A 20,413-nucleotide genomic window follows, 5' to 3' on the forward strand; every position below is an offset into this window, starting at 1 on the left:
TGGGGTGAGACTGGATGGACGATTATAAGATTACGAGAGGAATAGATAGAGTGGACAGACGATATATTTTTCCTGGGGGTTGAAATGTCTAATACATTTAAGGTGAGAGGAGATGTGAGCGGCAAGTTTGCTTCTTTCCACAGACTAATGAGTAGCTGGAGTCTCTGCCTGGGAGGGGGGGGGGGGGGGAGGTGGCACCAATCCTGCACGTGATCCCGTTTGCCCCTCCCATTTAACCGTAGATTGGCAGCACCTGCGCGTCTGTTTCCGAGGCCCCGCCTCCCGATGATGTAACAATCTCTTCGCGCATGTTCACAGTCTCCGGGTGAACGGTGTTTTCCTCTCCGCTCAGAGCTGAAGTGGGTCGGCTGTGTGTTCGGGAAAGACTTTCGTCTCTTCCGTCTCTTCCGTCGGGATCACTGTCTGCGGGCCGAAGATATCACTTTCCCATCGGTGAGTATTGAGACCGATCCCGAGCGGGGAGATCCGATGTTGGCCGTGAGCCCCGAACTGAGGGCCAGGAATTCATTTGTTTCCCAACTATCTGGGCTCGTCAGAAATGTGTCGACTTCACTTAATCTGCATTGAACGATCCAAACCAGGAGCCCAGGCTGTCTGTTTCCGCAGAATTGAAATGGAAGTCCCGCCGACAGGTCACGTGAGGCTGTGTGCCGCAGATTCGCCCCGCCCGCTTTGTGACGCAAGATCACGTGGTGCGATTTTGGCCACCGAGTCCCATTAACTTCCCTGAACTCGTCTCGCTTCCTGAAGCTCCTCACATTTGTCCTGGAGGTTTATGGCTGTTGTGTCTTCTCCCGGACTGGGGTGGGTGAGAAAGGAGAACGTCTCAGGTTGTGGGGATCTTTGATTTCACTGCCTGCTTTACCGAGGGACTGGGAAGTCTCGGGGGATAATGGTTCGAGCCTCAGCTCCACGCAGTAGAGCTGAGCCCCACATAACTCCTGCACGTTTATCGTCCAGCGACGGCGGTTGGTCAAGTACAGACAAGACAGGATCTGTAATACAAATTTCCTGCAATGGTCCAGTTTTAACCTGGAAATGGAGTGATAGTATAACAGTAAAGGAAGCACAACTTGACCTTGTAAATTATCCTGGAACCGATTTGACTGTTATTCCCGGAATGTGTCCGGTGCAGTTGTTGCTAACAAGGCTTACAAGAATAATCTCAGGAATGATCGGATTTATGTGTGAGGAGCATTTGATGGTTCTGGACCTGTGCTCGATGGAGTTCAGAGGGATGGTGGGGGTGGTGGAGGGATATATGGTTAATAAACCTACAGAATGCTGAAAAGCCTGGATACAGTGGACATGGAGAGGATGTTTCCATTAGACAGAGCATCTGTGATCTGACAGCACAGTCTCAGTATAACCTTGCTTCCCTTTAAAACTGAGATGAGGAAATTATTTTGGCCAAAAGATGTCTGATATTTGGAATTTGTGATTTTGTTTGAGGATGCCGTTTGGGTATATTCGTGAAGATTAATATACTGATGATTGCTGAGTAGCTTCAGGGTTACAGGAGGAAGACTGGAATATGTTGTTGGAATAAACATCAGCCCTGGTTGAATGGTGTGGCAGACCAGATGGATTGAATCACCTCAGTCTGTTCCTGTGTCGTATGTCTTCCCATGACTGAATGATGGCTCCTTCTTATCCCATATCGTCTGTGTCATGTGAGGGACAATAAAAGATTGTTCACTGAGATCATTATATTTGCCTTCAATGGTTAAATTTCAGTGAGTTTTATTCCTAGTAACATTAAGCAGAAATGTTTGGTCCTCCTTTGTATTGTTGACGTGCTTCATTATCTTTAATGTTTAAGTTAGACCTGCAGTGAGAGATTTATTGGAAGAAAAACCACGACTGAAGACGAGGGAACAGCAACAAGTGAACCAGCCCGAGGACTGAGAGCACCGACTGGAGAGAACCCATCTGACTCGGAGATTCCAGTGATTCAGTCAGGAGAAAGTTTGGTGAGTCTCATTTACTCAAACACTGATCCTTTACACATTACATACCTGCACAAAGGAAGGTAGGAAATAGTTGGGAGTGAGACTGAATATGCCCAGAAGGACCAGTTATGCCTCTGTCAGACCCAGTTGTGAAGAAGCCCCCCCTTATATTCCCTTGAAACTTTTCCCCTTTCACCCTTAACCCTTGACCTCTGTTTTTTTCTCTCCCCTAGCCTCAGTGGATAAACCCTGCTTGCATTCACTCTATCTATACCCACCCTAATTTTATATACCTCTATCAAGTCTCCCCTCATTCTTCTACACTCCTAAGAATGAAATCCTTACCTATTAAACCTTTCTCTGTAAAACAGTTTCTCAAGTCCTGGCAGCATTCTTGTAAACCTTCTCTGCACTCTTCCAACCTTATTAATATGCTTCCTGTAATTCGGTGACCAAAACTGCACACAATACTCCAAATTCAGCCTCACTAATACCTTATACGACCTCACCATAACATTCCAACTCTTATACTCAATACTTGGATTTATAAAGGCCAAAGGATTCAACAGAGGCTGGATGGGAGATGCCAGAGAGTAGTGGTGGATAATTGTTTATCGGGATGGAGGCCAGTGTCTAGCGGGGTGCCTCAGGGATCTGTTTTGGGCCCAATGTTGTTTGTAATATACATAAATGATCTGGATGATGGGGTGGTAAATTGGATTAGTAAGTATGCCGATGATACTAAGGTAGGAGGTGTTGTGGATAATGAGGTGGGTTTTCAAAGCTTGTAGGGAGACTTATGCCGGTTAGAAGAATGGGCTGAACGTTGGCAAATGGAGTTTAATACTGAGAAGTGTGAGGTTCTACATTTTGGCAGGAATAATCCAAATAGAACATACAGGAATTGAGGAATGCAGAGGAACAGAGAGATCTAGGAATAACAGTGCATAGTTCCCTGAAGGTGGAGTCTCATGTAGATCGGGTGGTGAAGAAAGCTTTTGGAACGCTGGCCTTTATAAATCAAAGCATTGAGTACAGATGTTGGAATGTAATGTTAAAATTGTACAAGGCATTGGTAAAGCCAAATTTATAATATTGTGTGCAGTTCTGGTCACCGAATTATAGGAAAGATATCAATAAGTTAGAGAGAGTGCAGAGACAATTTACTAGGATGTTACCTGGGTTTCAGCACTTAAGTTACAGAGAAAGGTTGAACAAGTTAGGTCTCTATTCATTGGAGCGTAGAAGGTTGAAGGGGATTTGATCGAGGTATTTAAAATTTTGAGAGGGATAGATAGAGTTGACGTGAATAGGCTGTTTCCATTGAGAGTAGGGGAGATTCAAACGAGAGGACATGATTTGAGAGTTAGGGGGCAGAAGTTTAACGGAAACATGAGGGGGTATTTCTTTACTCAGAGAGTGATAGCTGTGTGGAATGAGCTTCCTGTAGAAGTATTAGAAGCCAGTTAGGTTGTGTCATTTAAGGTAAAATTGGATAGGTATATGGACAGGAAAGGAGTGGAGGGTTATGGGCTGAGTGCGGGTAGGTGGGACTAGGTGAGATTAAGAGTTCGGCACGGACTAGGAGGGCTGAGATGGCCTGTTTCTGTGCTGTGATTATTATATGGTTATATGGTACTAAAAGCTCTCTTTACAGCCCTATCTACACGTGATGCCACTTCTGGGAATTTTGTATCAGTATTCCTAGATCCCTCTGTTCTAGTGCACTCCTCAGTGCGCACCATTTACCTTGTATGTTCTACCTCGGTTTGACCTTCCAAAGTGCGATACCTCACACTTGTCTGTATTAAACTCCATCTGCCATTTTTCCAGCTGGTCCTGATCTCTCTGCAAGCTTTGAAAACCTTCTTCACTGTGCATACACCTCCAATCTTTGTATCATCAACAAATTTGCTGACCCTATTTACCAAATTATTATCCAGATCATTGATATAGATGACAAATAACAATGGACTGATCCCTGTGGCACACCACTAGTCACAGGCCTCCAATCAGAGTAGCAATCCTCCACTACCACTCTCTGACTTCTCCCATTCTCAATTTCCAATCAAATTTACTACCTCACCATGTATACATAGTGACTGAATCTTCCTAACTAACCTCCCATGCGGACCTTGTCAAAGGCCGTACTGAAGTCCATGTATACAACATCCACTGCCTTCCCTTCATCCACTTCCCTGGTAACCACCTCGAAAATCTCTAATATATTTGTTAAACCTGACCTACCATGCACCATGTGTTGACTCTCCCTAATATGTCCCTGTCTATCTAAATAATTGTCGATCCTATCTCTTATTACTCCTTCCAATAATTTACCCATGACCGACATCAAACTTACCAGCCTATAATTTCCCGGATTACTTTTAGAGCCTGCTTTAAACAACGGAACAACATGAGCTGTCCTCCAAATCTCTGGCACCTCACCCGTAGATAACGACATTTAAATATATCTGCCAGGGTCCCTGCAATTTCAACACTAGTCTCCTTCAGGGACCGAGGGAATACCCTGTCAGGTCCTGGAGATTTATCTACTCACCTCAAGGTAGCAAGCACCTCCTCCTCTTCTATCTGTATAGGTTCCATGACATCAATACTTGTTTGCCTTATTTCCATTGACTCCAAGCCAGTTTTCTTAGTAAATTCAGACACAAAAAAACCATTTAACATCTCCCCAATTTCTTTTGGTTCCGTGCATAGCCAACCACTCTGATCGTCAAGAGGACCAATTTTATCCCTTAACTATCCTTTTGCTATTAATATACCTGTGGAAGCTCTTACTATCCTTCACCTTGACTGCCAACGCCACCTCATGTCTTCTTTCAGCCCTCCTGATTTCTTCCTTAAGTATTTTTTTGCACTTTTTATACTCCTCAAATACCTTATTTGCTCCGTTTCTCATATATGCCATACATCTCTCTCTTCTTTATCAGAGTTCCAATATCCATCGAGAACCAAGGTTCCTTATTCTTATTCACCTTGCCTTTAATCCTGAGACTTTGTTCCCAGGGTGTCCTCATGGGCCGTCTGGAAATGATTTAAGCTGGTGACAACCCTGTTTTCCCCAGTGGGATAACTCTCATGTGGAATCGGGCTAATGGTCGGACCTTCAACCAAGTGAGTCCAGTCTCCTCTGTTAGTCTGGCCAGTTTACTCTTCAGAGTGCCATTGGCTCTTTCCACTCTGCCAGCGGCCCGTGGGTGGTGTACACAGTGGAATTGTTGCTTGATAGCTCGTTTGTTACATACCCATTTGTTTACTTTCATCACGAATTGTGGGCCATTGTCAGAGCTCAGCATCTCTGGCAGGCCGTACCTGGGAATTATTTCCCAAAATAATACATTCACAACAGTCACAGCAGTATTAATATTAGTTGGAATAGCTTCAATCCATCTACTAAACTCATCTATAATAACTAAGCAGTATCGATAGCAATGTACTCTAGGCAATTCAATAAAATCAACTTGTAGACACGAGAAAGATCAACCTGTCAAGGAAGTCATACCCGATGTGCAGGGTACAGGATACCAACCATTCCCTCCTTTCCCAGGTGTGTAAAATTATGTATATAATCAACCAATATTGGTAAAAACTGTGTAGGAACACAAACCTGTCCCGCTGGGTGATCCAAAAACCTAGGTTGGGGTCTTTCTGGCACCCCATCTGGGACCACAGTTTTCACTCCTCCTCAGAGACGTCCCCCTGAGAAGAAAAAACTCGAGGTAGCTGTAGTGCGGTGAGTAAGTTGTTTACAAAGGTGGCATTACTAATGGGGTGGCCAGAGGAAGTCAGGAATCCCCATGTTCCCAGAGAGCTCCGTAGTCATGTACAATTCCAAATGCATAACGGGAGTCTGTGTGAACGTTCCCACTTCTGTCTGTTGCTGGTATACAGGCACGAGTCAGAGCAAACAGCTCAGCCTTCTGGGCAGAGACAGCTGCTTCAAAAGAGGCCTGTTCAATTACTTCACTGTCCGTCACTATCGCATCGTTTCCCTGCTGGATCCACAAAAGAGCTTCCATCCTCATAAAAAGTTTCCTCAGGCTAGAGGGGGTATTGCAGAATGGATGGGAGAGTCCGTCCTTCTTTCACTGTGATCCGGATGGGCTAGAGGGGGTATTGCAGAATGGATGGGAGAGTCTGTCCTTCTTTCACTGTGATCCAGACGGGCTAGAGGGGGTATTGCAGAATGGATGGGAGAGTCCGTCCTTCTTTCACTGTGATCCGGACGGGCTAGAGGGGGTATTGCAGAATGGATGGGAGAGTCTGTCCTTCTTTCACAGTGATCCGGACTGGCTAGAGGGGGTATTGCAGAATGGATGGGAGAGTCTGTCCTTCTTTCACAGTGATCCGGACAGGCTAGAGGGGGTATTGCAGAATGGATGGGAGAGTATGTCCTTCTTTCACAGTGATCCGGACGGGCTAGAGGGGGTATTGCAGAATGGATGGGAGAGTCTGTCCTTCTTGCACAGTGATCTGGATGGGCTAGAGGGTGTATTGCAGAATGGATGGGAGAGTCTGTCCTTCTTTCACAGTGATCCGGACAGGCTAGAGGGTTATTGCAGAATGGATGGGAGAGTCTGTCCTTCTTTCAGAGTGATCCGGATGGGCTAGAGGGGGTATTGTGGAATGTATGGGAGTCTGTCCTTCTTTCACTGTGATCCGGACAGGACGGCTGACTTCATGAACTGAAATTGCCCAGAGATGGGGTACAACATCTTGGGTTCGGTCACTATTGAACGAATGAACGTCCCGTCTTCACCTCAGATTTCTTCCAGGATCGGAGCTGCCCCTTGCCCAAGTCTTGCCAGTCTCCCTCGGTGCTGGATGCCTGTTTCATCAGTGTGTGGGCAAGGAGCCCTCGGCTCTTTGGCTTGAACCCAGGGCAAACCCTAATGGTGGTATTGGGAACCACCAGACCTGTCTGTCGCCAAATGAAATTTGGAATTTCGGCCAGAAATGCAGTGCCGTCTCTTCCTTTAACCTCTCCAATCACCGTGACTGGGAACTTCTGTCGCTTGAGGGGTTTCCTCAGTTGAGCACCCCGTAGGGTCATAACACAGAGTCACATGAGAGCTGGCCGCTGGCAGAAGGGGTTCAAATGTACTGGAGTCCAGATAATGTGCCCACAATTGGGTGGTCAGAAACTGAGGAAGATGTCAGTTGTTCGCAGTTCTGGCATGATATCCTTGTCCATGCATAGAATCTCGACTTCCAATGGACAGAGCAAGTCTCTCCCTACGAGATTTCACCCCCATCTGGTGGTGACTGTAAATGAAACCTCACACTGGTTCCCCTGGAATTCCACCTGCAGAGGCTGGGTACGTGAATACATACGTTCCGTGCCTTCGAACCCAGACAGAGTGATTGTAGCGTCTGATAGCTGGAATCCCTTTTCCAATACTATATCCTGATCGAGAGTGGTTGTGGTTGCCCTCATATCAATCATAAACGGAACTGTATTTCCAGCAACTTGCAATATTACAGTGGGCTCTTCCTGAGGGTTGGCACTCATGGTTGGAAGCATTTTCTTGTCAATTTCTAAACGGGTTGTTGTCCCCACCTGTCCCTTGGTAGGTTTTTGCTCCCATTTCTGTTCCTCAGATATAGCCTGTTTTCATCCTTCTTCCCGCAGAGCATATTCACCTTTAATATTAGTTCCCTTCGGGTTTGATCGGGATTCGAAAGTTGGGTCCAAATGATATGTCAAAGCTCGTCGCATTCGATTTCGGTCATTGTCAGGCCAATCCATATTATTTGTTTTAATCATGTTGGCTAACTCGGTTGGTAAGCATTGGAGCAGTAGGGCATTGAACTGCGGGGACAGATTTGCTTGGACTCCTGCGAAGGTGCCGTAGCAGGCCACAAATCGCTCTCAATATAAGGGCTAAGAGTGTGGTAAAAACAATCCTGAAGGCTTTGTGTGTCAATGCAAGGAGCATTCGTAATAAGGTGGATGAATTGAATGTGCAGATAGTTATTAACGAATATGATATGGTTGGAATCACAGAGACATGGCTCCAGGGTGACCAAGGATAGGAGCTCAACATCCAGGGATATTCAGTATTTAGGAGGGATAGACAGGAAAGAAAAGGACGTGGGATAGCGTTGCTGGTTAGTGAAGAGATTAACGCAATAGAAAGGAAGGACATTAGCCTGGAGGATGTGGAATCGATATGGGTAGAGCTGCATAACACTAAGGGGCATAAAATGCTGGTGGGATTTGTGTACAGGCCACCTAACGGTAGTAGTGAAGTTGGGGATGGCATTAAACAGGGAATTAGAAATGCGTGCAAAAAAGGAACAGCAGTTATAATGGGTGACTTCAAACTACATATAGATTGGGTGAACCAAATTGGTAAGGGTGCTGAGGAAGAGGATTTCTTAGAATGTGTGCGGGATGGTTTTCTGAACCAACATGTCGAGGAACCAACTAAAGAGCAGGCCATCCTAGACTGGGTATTGAGCAATGAGGCAGGGTTAGTTAGCAATTTTGTCATACGAGGCCCCTTGGTTAAGAGTGACCATAATATGGTGGAATTCTTCAGTAAGATGGAGAGTGACATAGTTAATTCAGAACCAAATGTTCTGAACTTATAGAAGGGCAATTTTGAAGAAATGAGACGTGAATTAGCTAAGATTGATATTTAAATGATATTTAAAGGGTTGACAGTGGACAGAAACTTAGAAAATAGGTGCAGGAGTAGGCCCTTCGGACCTTCGAGCCTGCACCGCCATTCAGTATGATCACGGCTGATCATCCAACTCAAAACCCTGTAACTGCTTTCTGTCCATACCCCCAATCGCTTTAGCCACAAGGGCCATATCTAACTCCCTCTTAAATATAGCCAATGAACTGGCCTCAACTGTTTCCTGTGGCAGAGAATTCCACAGATTCTCCACAGTCTGTGTGAAGAAGTTTTTCCTCCTCTCTGTCCTAAAAGTCTTCCCCTTTATCCTTAAACTGTGACCCCTCGTTCTGGACTTCCCCAACATCAGAAACAATCTTCCTGCATCTAGCCTGTCCAATCCCTTTAGAATTTTATATGTTTCAATAAGATCCTCCATCAATCTTCTAAATTCCAGTGAGTATAAGTCTTGTCGATCCTGTCTTTCTTCATATGAAAGTCCTGCCATCCCAGGAATCAATCTGGTGAACCATCTTTGTACTCCCCCTATGGCAAGAATGTCTTTCCTCAGATTAGGGGACCAAAACTGCACACAATACTCTTGGTGCCTTGTACAACTGCAGTAGATCCTCCCTGCTCCTGTACTCAAATCCTTTTGCTATGAATGCCAGCATACCTTTCAACTTTTTCACCGCCTGCTGTACCTGCATGCCTCCCTTCAATGACTGGTGTACAATGACACCCAGGTCTCATTGCACCTCCCCTTTTGCTAATCAGCCACCGTTCAGATAATAATCTGTTTTCCTGTTCTTGCAACCAAAATGGATAACCTCATATTTATCCACATTAAATTGCATCTGCCATGAATTTGCCCACTCACCTAACCTATCCAAGTCACCCTGCATCCTCTTAGCATCCTCCTCACAGCTAACACCGCCACCCAGCTTCGTGTCGTCCGCAAACTTGGAGATGCTGCATTTAATTCACTCATCTAAATCATTCATATATATTGTAAAGAACTGGGGTCCCTGCACTGAGCCTTGCGGTACCCCACTAGTCACTGCCTGCCATTCTGAAAAGGTCCTGTTTACTCCCACTCTTTGCTTCCTGTCTACCAACCAATTCTCTATCCACATCAATACCACACCCCCAATACCGTGTGCTTTAAGTTTACACACTAATCTTGTGTGTGGGACCTTGTCAAAAGCCTTTTGAAAATCTAAATATACCACATCTACTGGCTCTCCCCTATCCACTCTACTAGTTACATCCTCAAAAAATTCTATAAGATTCGTCACACATTACTTTCCTATCACAACTCCATGCTGACTTTGTCCGATGATTTCACCTCTTTCCAAATATGCTGTTATCACATCCTTGATAACCAACTCTAGCATTTTCCCCATCACTGACATCAGACTAACCAGTCTGTAATTCGCTGGTTTTTCTCTCCCTCCTTTTTTAAAAAGTGGGGTCACATTAGCCACCCTCCAATCCTTAGGAACTAATCCAGAATCTAAGGAGTTTTGAAAAATTATCACTAATGCATCCACTATTTCTTGGGCTACTCTGGGATGCAGACCATCTGGCCCTGGGTATTTATCTGCCTTTAATCCCTTCAATTTACTTAACACCACTTCCCTTCTAACATGTATTTCCCTCAGTTCCTCCATCTCACTAGACCCTTGGTCCTTTACTATTTCCAGAGCGTTATTTATGTCCTCCTTAGTGAAGACAGAACCAAAGTAGTTATTCAATTGGTCTGCCATGTCTTTGTTCCCTATGATCAATTCACCTGTTTCTGACTGTAAAGGTCCTTACATTTGTCTTGACCAATCTTTTTTTCTTTTCACATATCTGTAAAAGCTTTTACAATCAGTTTTTATGTTCCCTGCCAGCTTTCTCTCATAATCTTTTTTCCCTTTCCTAATTAAGCCCTTTGTCCTCCCCTGCTGGTCTCTGAATTTCTCCCAGTCCTCAGGTATGCCGCTTTTTCTGGCTAATTTATATGTTTCTTCTTTGGACTTGATAGTATCCCTAATTTCCCTTGTCAGCCACGGGTGCACTACCTTCCCTGGTTTATTCTTTTGCCAAACTGGAATGAACAATTGTTGTAGTTCATCCATGCAATCTTTAAATGCTTGCCATTGCATATCCACTGTCAACCCTTTGTATCATTTGCCAGTCTATCTTAGCTAATTCACGTCTCGTACCTTCAAGGTTACCCTTCTTTAAGTTTAGAACCTTTGCTTCTGAATTAACTATGTCACTCTCCATCTTAATGAAGAATTCCACCATATTATGGTCACTCTTGCCCAAGGGGCCTCACACGACAAAATTGCTAACTAACCCTTCCTCATTGCTCAATACCCAATCTAGAATGGCCTGCTCCCTAGTTGGTTCCTCAACATTCATATGCAATGGCAAGCATTTAAAGATTGCATGGATGAACTACAACAAGTGTTCATCCCAGTTTTGCAAAAGAATAAACCAGGGAAGGTAGTGCACCCGTGGCTGACGGGGGAAATTAGGGATAGTATCAAGTCCAAAGAAGAAACATACAAATTATCCAGAAAAAGCGGCACACCTGAGGACTGGGAGAAATTCAGAGTCCAGCAGAGGAAGACAATGGGATTAATTAGGAAAGGGAAAAAAAGATTATGAGAGAAAGCTGGCAGAGAACATAAAAACTGACTGTAAAAGCTTTTATAGATAAGTGAAAAGAAAAAGATTGGTTAAGACAAATGTAGGTCCCTTACAGTTAGAAACAGGGGAATTGGTCATGGGGAACAAGGACATGGCAGACCAATTCAATCACTACTTTAGTTCTGTCTTCACTAAGGAGGACACAAATAATCTTTCGGAAATAGTAAGGGACTGAGGGTCTAGTGAGATGGAGGAACTGAGGGAAATACATGTTAGTAGGGAAGTGGTATTAGGTAAATTGAAGGGATTAAAGGCAGATAAATCCCCAGGGCCAGATGGTCTGCATCCCAGAGTAGCCCAAGAAATAGTGGATGCATTAGTGATAATTTTTCAAAACTCCTTAGATTCTGGATTAGTTCCTGAGGATTGGAGGGTGGGTAATGTGACCTCACTTTTTTTTAAAAATGAGGGAGAGAGAAACCGGGGAATTATAGATCGGTTAGCCTGACATCGGTGGTGGGGAAAATGCTAGAGTTGGTTGTGAAAGATGTGATAACAGCGTATTTGGAAAGAGGTGAAATAATCGGACAATGTCAGCATGGATTTGTGAAAGGAAAATCATGTCTGGCGAATCTTATAGAATTTTTTGAGGATGTAACTAGTAGAATGAATAGGGGAGAAAAAGTGGATTTGGTATATTTGGATTTTCAAAAGGCTTTTGACAAGGTCCCACACAGGAGATTAATGTGCAAACTTAAAGCACAGAGTATTGGGGGTGTGTTATTGATGTGGATAGAGAATTGGTTGGCAAACAGGAAGCAAAGAGTGGGAATATATGGGACCTTTTCAGATTGGCAGGCAGTCACTAGTGGGGTACTGCAAGGCTCAGTGCTGGGACCCCAGTTGTTTACAATATATATTAATGATTTAGACGAGGGAATTAAATGCAGCATCTCCAAGTTTGCGGATGACACGAAGCTGGGCGGCAGTGTTAGCTGTGAGGATGCTAAGAGGATGCAGGGTGACTTGGATAGGTTAGGTGAGTAGGCAAATTCATGGCAGATGCAATTTCATGTGGATAAATGTGAGGTTATTCACTTTGGTTGCAAGAACAGGAAAACTGATTATTATCTGAATGACCGATTAAGAAAAGCGGAGGTGCAACAAGACCTGGGTGTCATTGTACACCAGTCATTGAAGGTGGGCATGCAGGTACAGCAGGCGGTGAAAAAGGCAAATGGTATGTTGGCATTCGTAGCAAGAGGATTCAAGTACGGGAGCAGGGAGGTTCTACTGCTGTTGTACAAGGCCCTGGTGAGGCCACAGCTGGAGTACTGTATGCAGTTTTGGTTCCCTAATCTGAGGGAAGACATTCTTGCCACAGAGGGAGTACAAAGAAGGTTCACCAGATTGATTCCTGGGATGGCAGGATTTTCATATGAAGAAAGACTGGGTCGACTAGGCTTATACTCACTGGAATTTAGAAGATTGAGGGGGGATGTTATTGAAACGTGTAAAATTCTAAAGGGATTGGACTGGCTAGATGCAGGAAGATTGTTTCTGATGTTGGGTGAGTCCAGAACGAGGGGTCACAGTTTAAGGATAAAGGGGAAACCTTGTAGGACCAAGATGAGGAAAAGCTTCTTCACACAGGGAGAGGTGAATCTGTGGAATTCTCTATCACAGGAAACAGTTGAGGCCAGTTCATTGGTTATATTTAAGAGGGAGTTAGATATGGCCCTTGTGGCTAAAGGGATCAGGGGGTATGGAGAGAAAGCAGGTACAGGGTTCTGAGTTGGATGATCAGCCATGATCATACTGAATGGCAGTGCAGGCTCGAAGGGCCTAATGTCCTACTCCTGCACCTATTTTCTGTGTTTCTCTGTGTGGAAAATTAAAATCTCCCAGAATCACAACCTTATGCTTACTACAAATATCTGCTATCTCCTTACAAATTTGCTCTTCCAATTCTCGCTCCCAATTAGGTGGTTTATAATACACCCCTATAAGTGTTACTATACCTTCCCCAATCCTCAGTTCCACCCAAATAGGCTCCCTAACTGAGCCCTGTAATCTATCCTGTCAAAGCACCGCTGTAATATTTTCTCAGACAAGCATTGCAATACCTCCGCCTCTTGCCCTTCTGATTCTATCACACCAGAAGCAACGAAATCCAGGAATATTTAGTTGCCAGTCACACCCCTCCTGCAACCATGTTTCACTAATAGATACAACATCATATTTCCAGTTATCAATCCATACTCTTAGCTCATCCACCTTCCTTACAATGCTCCAAGCATTAAAACAGATGCATTCAAGAAACTTTCCACCTCGTCCTCTCTGTTTATCACTAATGGTGCAAACAACTTTATTATCTCCTTTTTTTTCCTTCTCCCCTACATCTTCGGTCTATGCGCTCCTACATCAGGGAGGAAGTTCAAATCAGCTCTGTGTTAAAAGTTTAGCCATCACAGTGACTGAAGTCAGCTGCAGGTTCATGAGGGACTGTTACTGTCAGATTCTGCAGTTCTTGCGGCTGCTCATCGCACCCAGGACTGAACTCTGGTCAGTGAGCTTTGGAGGAGTCTGTTCTGCTGATGTTAGGCTTAACCTAGACTGGTGTTTAATATTGTGGATCTGTGAAAGATAAATCAGTTCTGTATCAAATCCCGTGTCTCAGGTATTTACTGTCTAGAGACTCTCACAATGTACACTAGAAAGGCCACTCAGCCCATCTAGTTCCTGCCCATGTTTCTGTTCCCTATCAGTATATCAAAAGCTCTCCCTGCTGTTCCCTTCTCACTATCCCTGAGATGACAGGTTGCAACAAGTCACCACTCTGTGGGATAGGAGATTTCCCGTGAATTTCTTTGAAACATATAAATGCACAACACATTACAGATGCTTTGTCCCACATTGCTGTGCCGACCATGTATCTTACTCTAGAAACCACTTAGAATTACACTCCCTGCAACTAGCCACCCATTTTCCTAAGCTCCATGTACCTATCTAAGAGTCTCTTAAAAGACCCTATTGTATCCGCCTCTATCACCGTCACTGGCGGTGCATTCCACACTCACCGCTCTTTGCTTAAAAAAGTTAGCTCTGACATCTCCTCTGTACCTACTTCCAGGCAGCTTAAACCTATTCCCCCTTGAGTTAGCCGTTTCTGCCCTGGGAAAAAGCCTCTGTCTATCCACACGACCAATGCCTCTCATCATCTGATACACCTGCATGATTTTCTCCAGTCTGAATAAGACGATGAGCTCACTGTGGTTTTGACGTTCTCTCTCTCTCTCTCCTTGTGTTTGATGTCACAGCCCTCCTCACTCAGGCACTTAAAGCGACACTCACAGTAAAAGAACCTGCAGTCTCGTAACACAATGCACCTCTAAAGTCTGACAGCAGACCAGCGAGTGAATCTTCGATGGTGCAGAGTCAAAAACCAAAGTGTTGCCAGCCTGAGTCAGGACTTTGGGTCTCCAGAGAGAGATGGGGTCTAGAGTTTACCAGGAGGAGGAGGAATCAGACCAGCAGGATGTGGCTACAAAAGAAAGGTCAGAAACTTTTGGAAACTGGTTGACCGAAAAAAAAAAAAAAAAGGTGGTTAATTTCAGGCAGCAAATGTGGAGAGGAATAAAAATACAATGTTTAGGCCGAGCCCCTTCAGCATGCCTAGACTCTATACACCGCTGCTTCGCTGCTTTCTGAACTGCCGAGTTCCTCCAGCTTTTTGTGTGTGTGTGTCTCTGTATTCCCAGCAATTGCAGAATCTCCAGTGTTTTATATCTGCACTTTCCTTTGGCATTAGGTATAAGTTGATATTGAGTATATTGCTTATGGGAGCCATTTTCTGCGTTAAAACAGTTGCAGATTTTTTTCTATACACACTATAAAAAAAATGAGGTTTGGACATTGAACCGGTGCTTGCAGAAATGGTTAATGGCACCATGATTACCCATAGGGCTATGCGTTAAGAATCTTGCCGGCGCTGATGCGCCGATGAAATGCCCTGGCATCAGGCTGAGGCCGTCCCCGAGTATCACGCATGCGCGTAGTACACTGAAGGCCTTGAAAATGTCGGGTGCAGGTAAGAGCGATCCTCCGTGATTTTATCTTAAACACCGACTTCAGAAAAATTCCTGTGAAATCCGAACACTGTGGCCAACAGTCCCAGGACAGTCCTGCTCTCATCCCTGTCTCTCAGCACCACGATCCGTGCACGGGCCCCGGGGAGCTTCCGGCTGATGAGTGAATGGGAACCGATGGATCTCTCAGACAGAGCTGAGCTTTAGCTATAGTAAAGGCAAGGATTAGGAACTCAGAAAAAGGGAACAAAATCTTTTACATCACCAGTTGAGAAAATCACCTTTGTTCTACCTCCAATCACTAATAAGAGAAAATCTGCAGATGCTGGAAATCCAAGCAACACGCACAAACTGCTGGAGGAATTCAGCATTGGTACTCTTTTCCGTAGATGCTGCCTGGCCTGATGAGTTCCTCCAGCATTTTGTGTCTGTTGCTTGTTCTACCTCCTCTTGTTCTGGACTTTTCTACCGGTGAGAGCATGTTTTGTCCCATTCTCTCTGGGTACTGAATGATATCAAGCACCTTTGCCCTGGGCAGCAAGTAGCTTTCACTTCACAAATGTGCCAGACTCCAGTGAGACATAAAGACTACTGCCCTTCCCTTCGTATTCATTGGCATTGCCATCACTGAGTTCACCACTGTCAGTCTCTGTCTGATGTGTGTATTGTGGCAATGCAAACGTTGCTGGAGAATTTGGGGAGGCTTCAGGGGTATATAGAAACTGAGTTCACCACTGTCAGTCATTGGGGGGGGAGGGTTCAGGGGGAATATTTATGTAAAATACAGAAACTGGTGATACTTGAGTCCCCTGTGTGTATTGTGGTGATGCAAAAGTTGCTGGAGAATTTGCAAGTGGGAAGAAGTGGAGTGATATTTGGAAATCTGACTTTTTAAAGTGTAACTCAGCAAGCAAACCACTTATGGACAATATGCCAAAACTTTGGTGAGAAAATCCTTCTTTACCCATTACAGGCCTGCTACATAGGTTGTGTGAGAGTGCAGATGAACTGGATCGAACCCAGAAGAGATCAAAGTTCCTATTGACCGTGATTGCTAGCTGTGAAAATGAATACCTCTGTATAAAAAATTCACTGTGCACATCTTGTCACTGGGTAAAAAAAAATGCACAGTGCAAGACTTATGTACACATTGGTTATTACAAATTAGAGGGGGTATTGGAGGGAAGATGGGGAGACCTGTAGTGTCCCTGATGCCCTCACTTCCAAGAAGTGCATCCAGCTGCAGCTTGTAACCCTGCACTTTAAGGAGTTGGAACTTGAAACGCATATGGGAATTGATGGTCATTCCAGATAGCAGCACTCTGCCCAGTCAGGAGATGATTTCTCTTCCAACTTGGGATGAACCTCACTGTAACAGTGTGATACCAGATCAAACCATGGCAACTCAAGTAATCTCATCTAAACTGTTGTCCTACGCTCATTGATGGATTTTGTAAATCTTTTTACAGGTTAAAACTGAGAAGGAATTTGTCTCCAGGAATCTCAAACACGGCACAACAGTTTTGTTGTCTCTGTCTATATATTTAAGAAGTGGAGCAAGGGATTCAATCGACAATCCTTCCTGCTCAGACAGTGGGGAGGGATTCACTCGATCATCCTTCCTGCTCAGACTGTGGAGAAGGATTCATTTGGTCATCTGAGCAACTGGCACGCCCGGCATTTTACACAGGAGAGAGGCTGTTCACCTGCTTAGTCAGTGGGAATGGATTCACTCAGTCATCTCAACTGAAGGAACATCAACAAGTTCACACTAGTTGATGTTCCATTCACCTGTTCTGTGTGTGAGAAAGGATTCTGCTGGCCATCCCAACTGTGGACACACCAGTCAGATCACACTGGGCAGAGGCTGGTCATCTGCTGAATTTCAGGGAAGGGATTCTCTGGGTTATCTGACTTAATGGCACACCAACGTGTTCATACCAGGGGACAGCCATTCACCTGCTCAGTCTGTGGGAAGGGATTCACTCATTCATCCCGCCTACAGAGTCATCAGCGAGTTCACACTGGGGAGAAGCCATTCACCTGCTCAGTCTGTGGGAAGGGATTCACTCATTCATCCAGCCTACAGAGTCATCAGAGAGTTCACACTGGGGAGAAGCCATTCACCTGCTCAATCTGTTGGAAGAGATTCACTCAGTCATCCCACCTACACAGTCATCAGCGAGTTCACACTGGGGAGAAGCCATTCACCTGCTCAGTCTGTGGGAAGGGATTCACTCGGTCATCAAACCTACTGAGTCATCAGCGAGTTCACACTGGGGAGAAGCCATTCACCTGCTCAGAATGTGGGAAGGGATTCACTCAGTCTTCCCACCTAGAGAGTCATCAGCGAGTTCACACTGGGGAGAAGCCATTTACCTGCTTAGTCTGTGGGAAGGGATTCGCTCAGTCATCCCAACTACAGAGTCATCAGCGAGTTCACACTGGGGAGAGGCCATTCACCTGCACACTGTGCGGGAAGGGATTCACTAGCTCATCTAAACTGAAGGTGCATCAGAGAGTTCACACTGGGGAGAAGCCATTCACCTGCTCAGTCTGTGGGAAGGGATTCGCTCAGTCATCCCAACTACAGAGTCATCAGCGAGTACACACTGGGGAGAGGCCGTTCACCTGCTCAGAATGTGGGAAGGGATTCACTCAGTCATCCAGCCTACAGAGTCATCAGCAACTTCACACTGGGGAGAGGCCATTCACCTGCTCAGAATGTGGGAAGGGATTCATAATGTCATTCTACCTACAGAGACACCAGCGAGTTCACACTGGGGAGAGGCCATTCACCTGCTCAGACTGTGGGAAGAGATTCACTCAGTCATCCCACCTACGGAATCATCAGCGAGTTCACACTGGGGAGAAGCCGTTCACCTGCTCAGTCTGTGGGAAGGGATTCACTCAGTCATCACAACTATTGACACACCAGTCAGTTCACAGTGGGGACTGGCCGTTGTTATGAATTCCTGGGTTTCATTTGCTGTGGACTGTCATTTTTCGAGAGTGAGATTAAGAAGGTGAATCAGTCTGACTTGCAGCTTGTTTAGTTTTAACTGAGGACACAGACACTCAGAGTCAGACGGAGACGAAGGAGGAAAAATGGAAGAATCGAAACCAGGGAACTAGTGGCCAAGGGTCACTCTTTGGAACCTTCCTATGCCCACAAGGGTGGGTTAATTATCGATTCGCCGTACATCGAATGTGTGGTTGTCACCTCGTTTGATCCATAGGAGTGGATCGGATTTGGCGCATCCTGTGGAGACCACTTATGTGTTAACCCTTGCCTGGCTGTGGTGTGGTAGTTCACTTGAAGATGATACACCTTGTGACAAGTCACTTTTGGTGATAATTTGTATGTGGATTTGGAGCGATGACGGATAAAATCTACAGCAACTGTTCTCTTGTTTTACCACCATGAAACCTGTGCAATTCTACATATTTGTGTTCTCTCGCCTTTTACCCTGGATTACAAATCTCTCTCTCATCGCCTATTCTGTAGTTGAACTGAACTTTCATACTTCACCATCTCAAGACTCTAAGCCTTGTTTCCCCCGAGCTCAATAGTTTGGGAGTTACATTTACACACATTTATAAACTTAACACTGTTAACATCTGTTTATCTTGTTTAAGTTGCAATATTACAAGTAGATGCTAATAAAGATAGATTTAACATCAAAACCAGACTCCAGGTGTAGTCTATTGCTGCTGGTTTGTTTCTAAAGCGTTATGGTTCATAACAAATTTGGGGCCTGCATCTGAGATATTTACAAATTTGGTGGCTATTGATCGATGAATTATCGATTTGATTGGGTAAATCCCTTTTGATTTATTTGTGTGTGGAAATCAGCAACAATGGACATTTATAAATTTCTGGAAGCGCCAACCCCTGAGGCATCAGGAAAAGCCAAAAAGAATGAATTGCTGACTGTTGCTAATGGGCTGAATCTTAAGCAGGTAAGGGGGTGTGAAGGACTAGGGCAAGCATAAAACTGAGAGAGGAGGTAAAGGTAAACCAATAGGGGTTTTATTATAAAATATAGGCATCCACCCCCTTTTTCAGAGACTGGGATCCCTGTTTCTACCGGTAATAATGTGCATTTCAATGTGTTCACCTCTCAGTCCTCGATTCTCTAAATGAAAGGGTTATCCACATTTGATTTTTCTTTATATGATGTCCCAACCATTTCAGGGATCAGTCTATTGAAACTTCATTGCACTCTCTATAACAAATACTCTCTAACCACTTTGTTAATCCTCTGTGCAAAAAAATGCCCATCTTCCACAGCCCCGTGTTGCCCCAACCACTCACCTCCTACCCCTGTCATTGGCCCCACTTGCGCGTCAACTGTCCCAATGTTAATCCCTCTGCTCACCACCACCATGTGCTCAGACATTTCCACAAATTTCCACCGGGACAAACATCCTTTCACACCATCTTCTTCCTTTCAATAAAATCCCTCCTCTCCCTCCCCAGGAACTGGCATCAAACCGACGGACCGAGCGGTCTCCGACCTCTCGGCGACACATCAGACTCCGGCCGCAGGAGACGCTTCACAAACGCCCCAGCATCCCTTGGAGGGAAATGGACATAAATCAAAAAACGGACATTTATTCCGCTGTGATGTGGAGTTTGAGGCCGGAGCGGGAGGCGAAATCAGTGGGGGTAACGCCCTCTGGACGTCCACCTCTGCGACTGGTGGTAACAAGTGATTGGCATCGCTTTGCACCAATGGGAATAGCACAGCCCTTGAATCCTCTGTTGACAGCGGTGGGGGTGGGCTGGTCACGTGATTATTAGCCCAGCTATTAAACTGATAAAGCCCGAGCTCAGCAGAGCATGGATGACGTAAGACGCTGCGCACGTAAGGGCAGATCCCGGTGTGGGAAGCCCATGCGTGACGTTAGGCACGAGGGGGTTCTGTGTGACGTCACCTGTGGGGATGCGCTCGCATTTAAATGCACCTTAATGTGCGTTTCTTATGATTTCAGAGGGACAACATTAATCACGGGTTTCATTACCGAATCCAGTGTGAGATGTAAAGCCCCCTGT

General features: G+C 45.1%; 1 protein-coding gene across 6 annotated transcripts; it reads left to right on the plus strand.

Annotated features, from left to right (window-relative positions):
- The first annotated feature begins 293 nt into the window (after window positions 1-293).
- On the plus strand, window positions 294-20,380 carry LOC132387440 (zinc finger protein 239-like). 6 transcript variants are annotated; one of them, XM_059959796.1, is made up of 4 exons: window positions 294-453; window positions 1,844-1,994; window positions 14,587-14,823; window positions 16,824-20,380. In XM_059959796.1, the coding sequence occupies exon 4, from the start codon at window positions 17,273-17,275 to the stop codon at window positions 18,323-18,325; it is 1,053 nt and encodes a 350-aa protein (XP_059815779.1). In that variant the 5' UTR covers window positions 294-453; window positions 1,844-1,994; window positions 14,587-14,823; window positions 16,824-17,272; the 3' UTR covers window positions 18,326-20,380. The 6 variants fall into 6 exon arrangements, with proteins under 6 accessions (XP_059815779.1, XP_059815781.1, XP_059815780.1 ...); XM_059959798.1 differs by lacking the exon at window positions 14,587-14,823 and adding an exon at window positions 15,231-15,356; XM_059959800.1 differs by having other exon boundaries at window positions 312-453; window positions 1,848-1,994.
- The last annotated feature ends 33 nt before the right edge of the window (window positions 20,381-20,413 follow it).

Source organism: Hypanus sabinus, unplaced genomic scaffold (assembly GCF_030144855.1).
Source record: "Hypanus sabinus isolate sHypSab1 unplaced genomic scaffold, sHypSab1.hap1 scaffold_1857, whole genome shotgun sequence".
Lineage (NCBI taxonomy): Eukaryota > Metazoa > Chordata > Chondrichthyes > Myliobatiformes > Dasyatidae > Hypanus > Hypanus sabinus.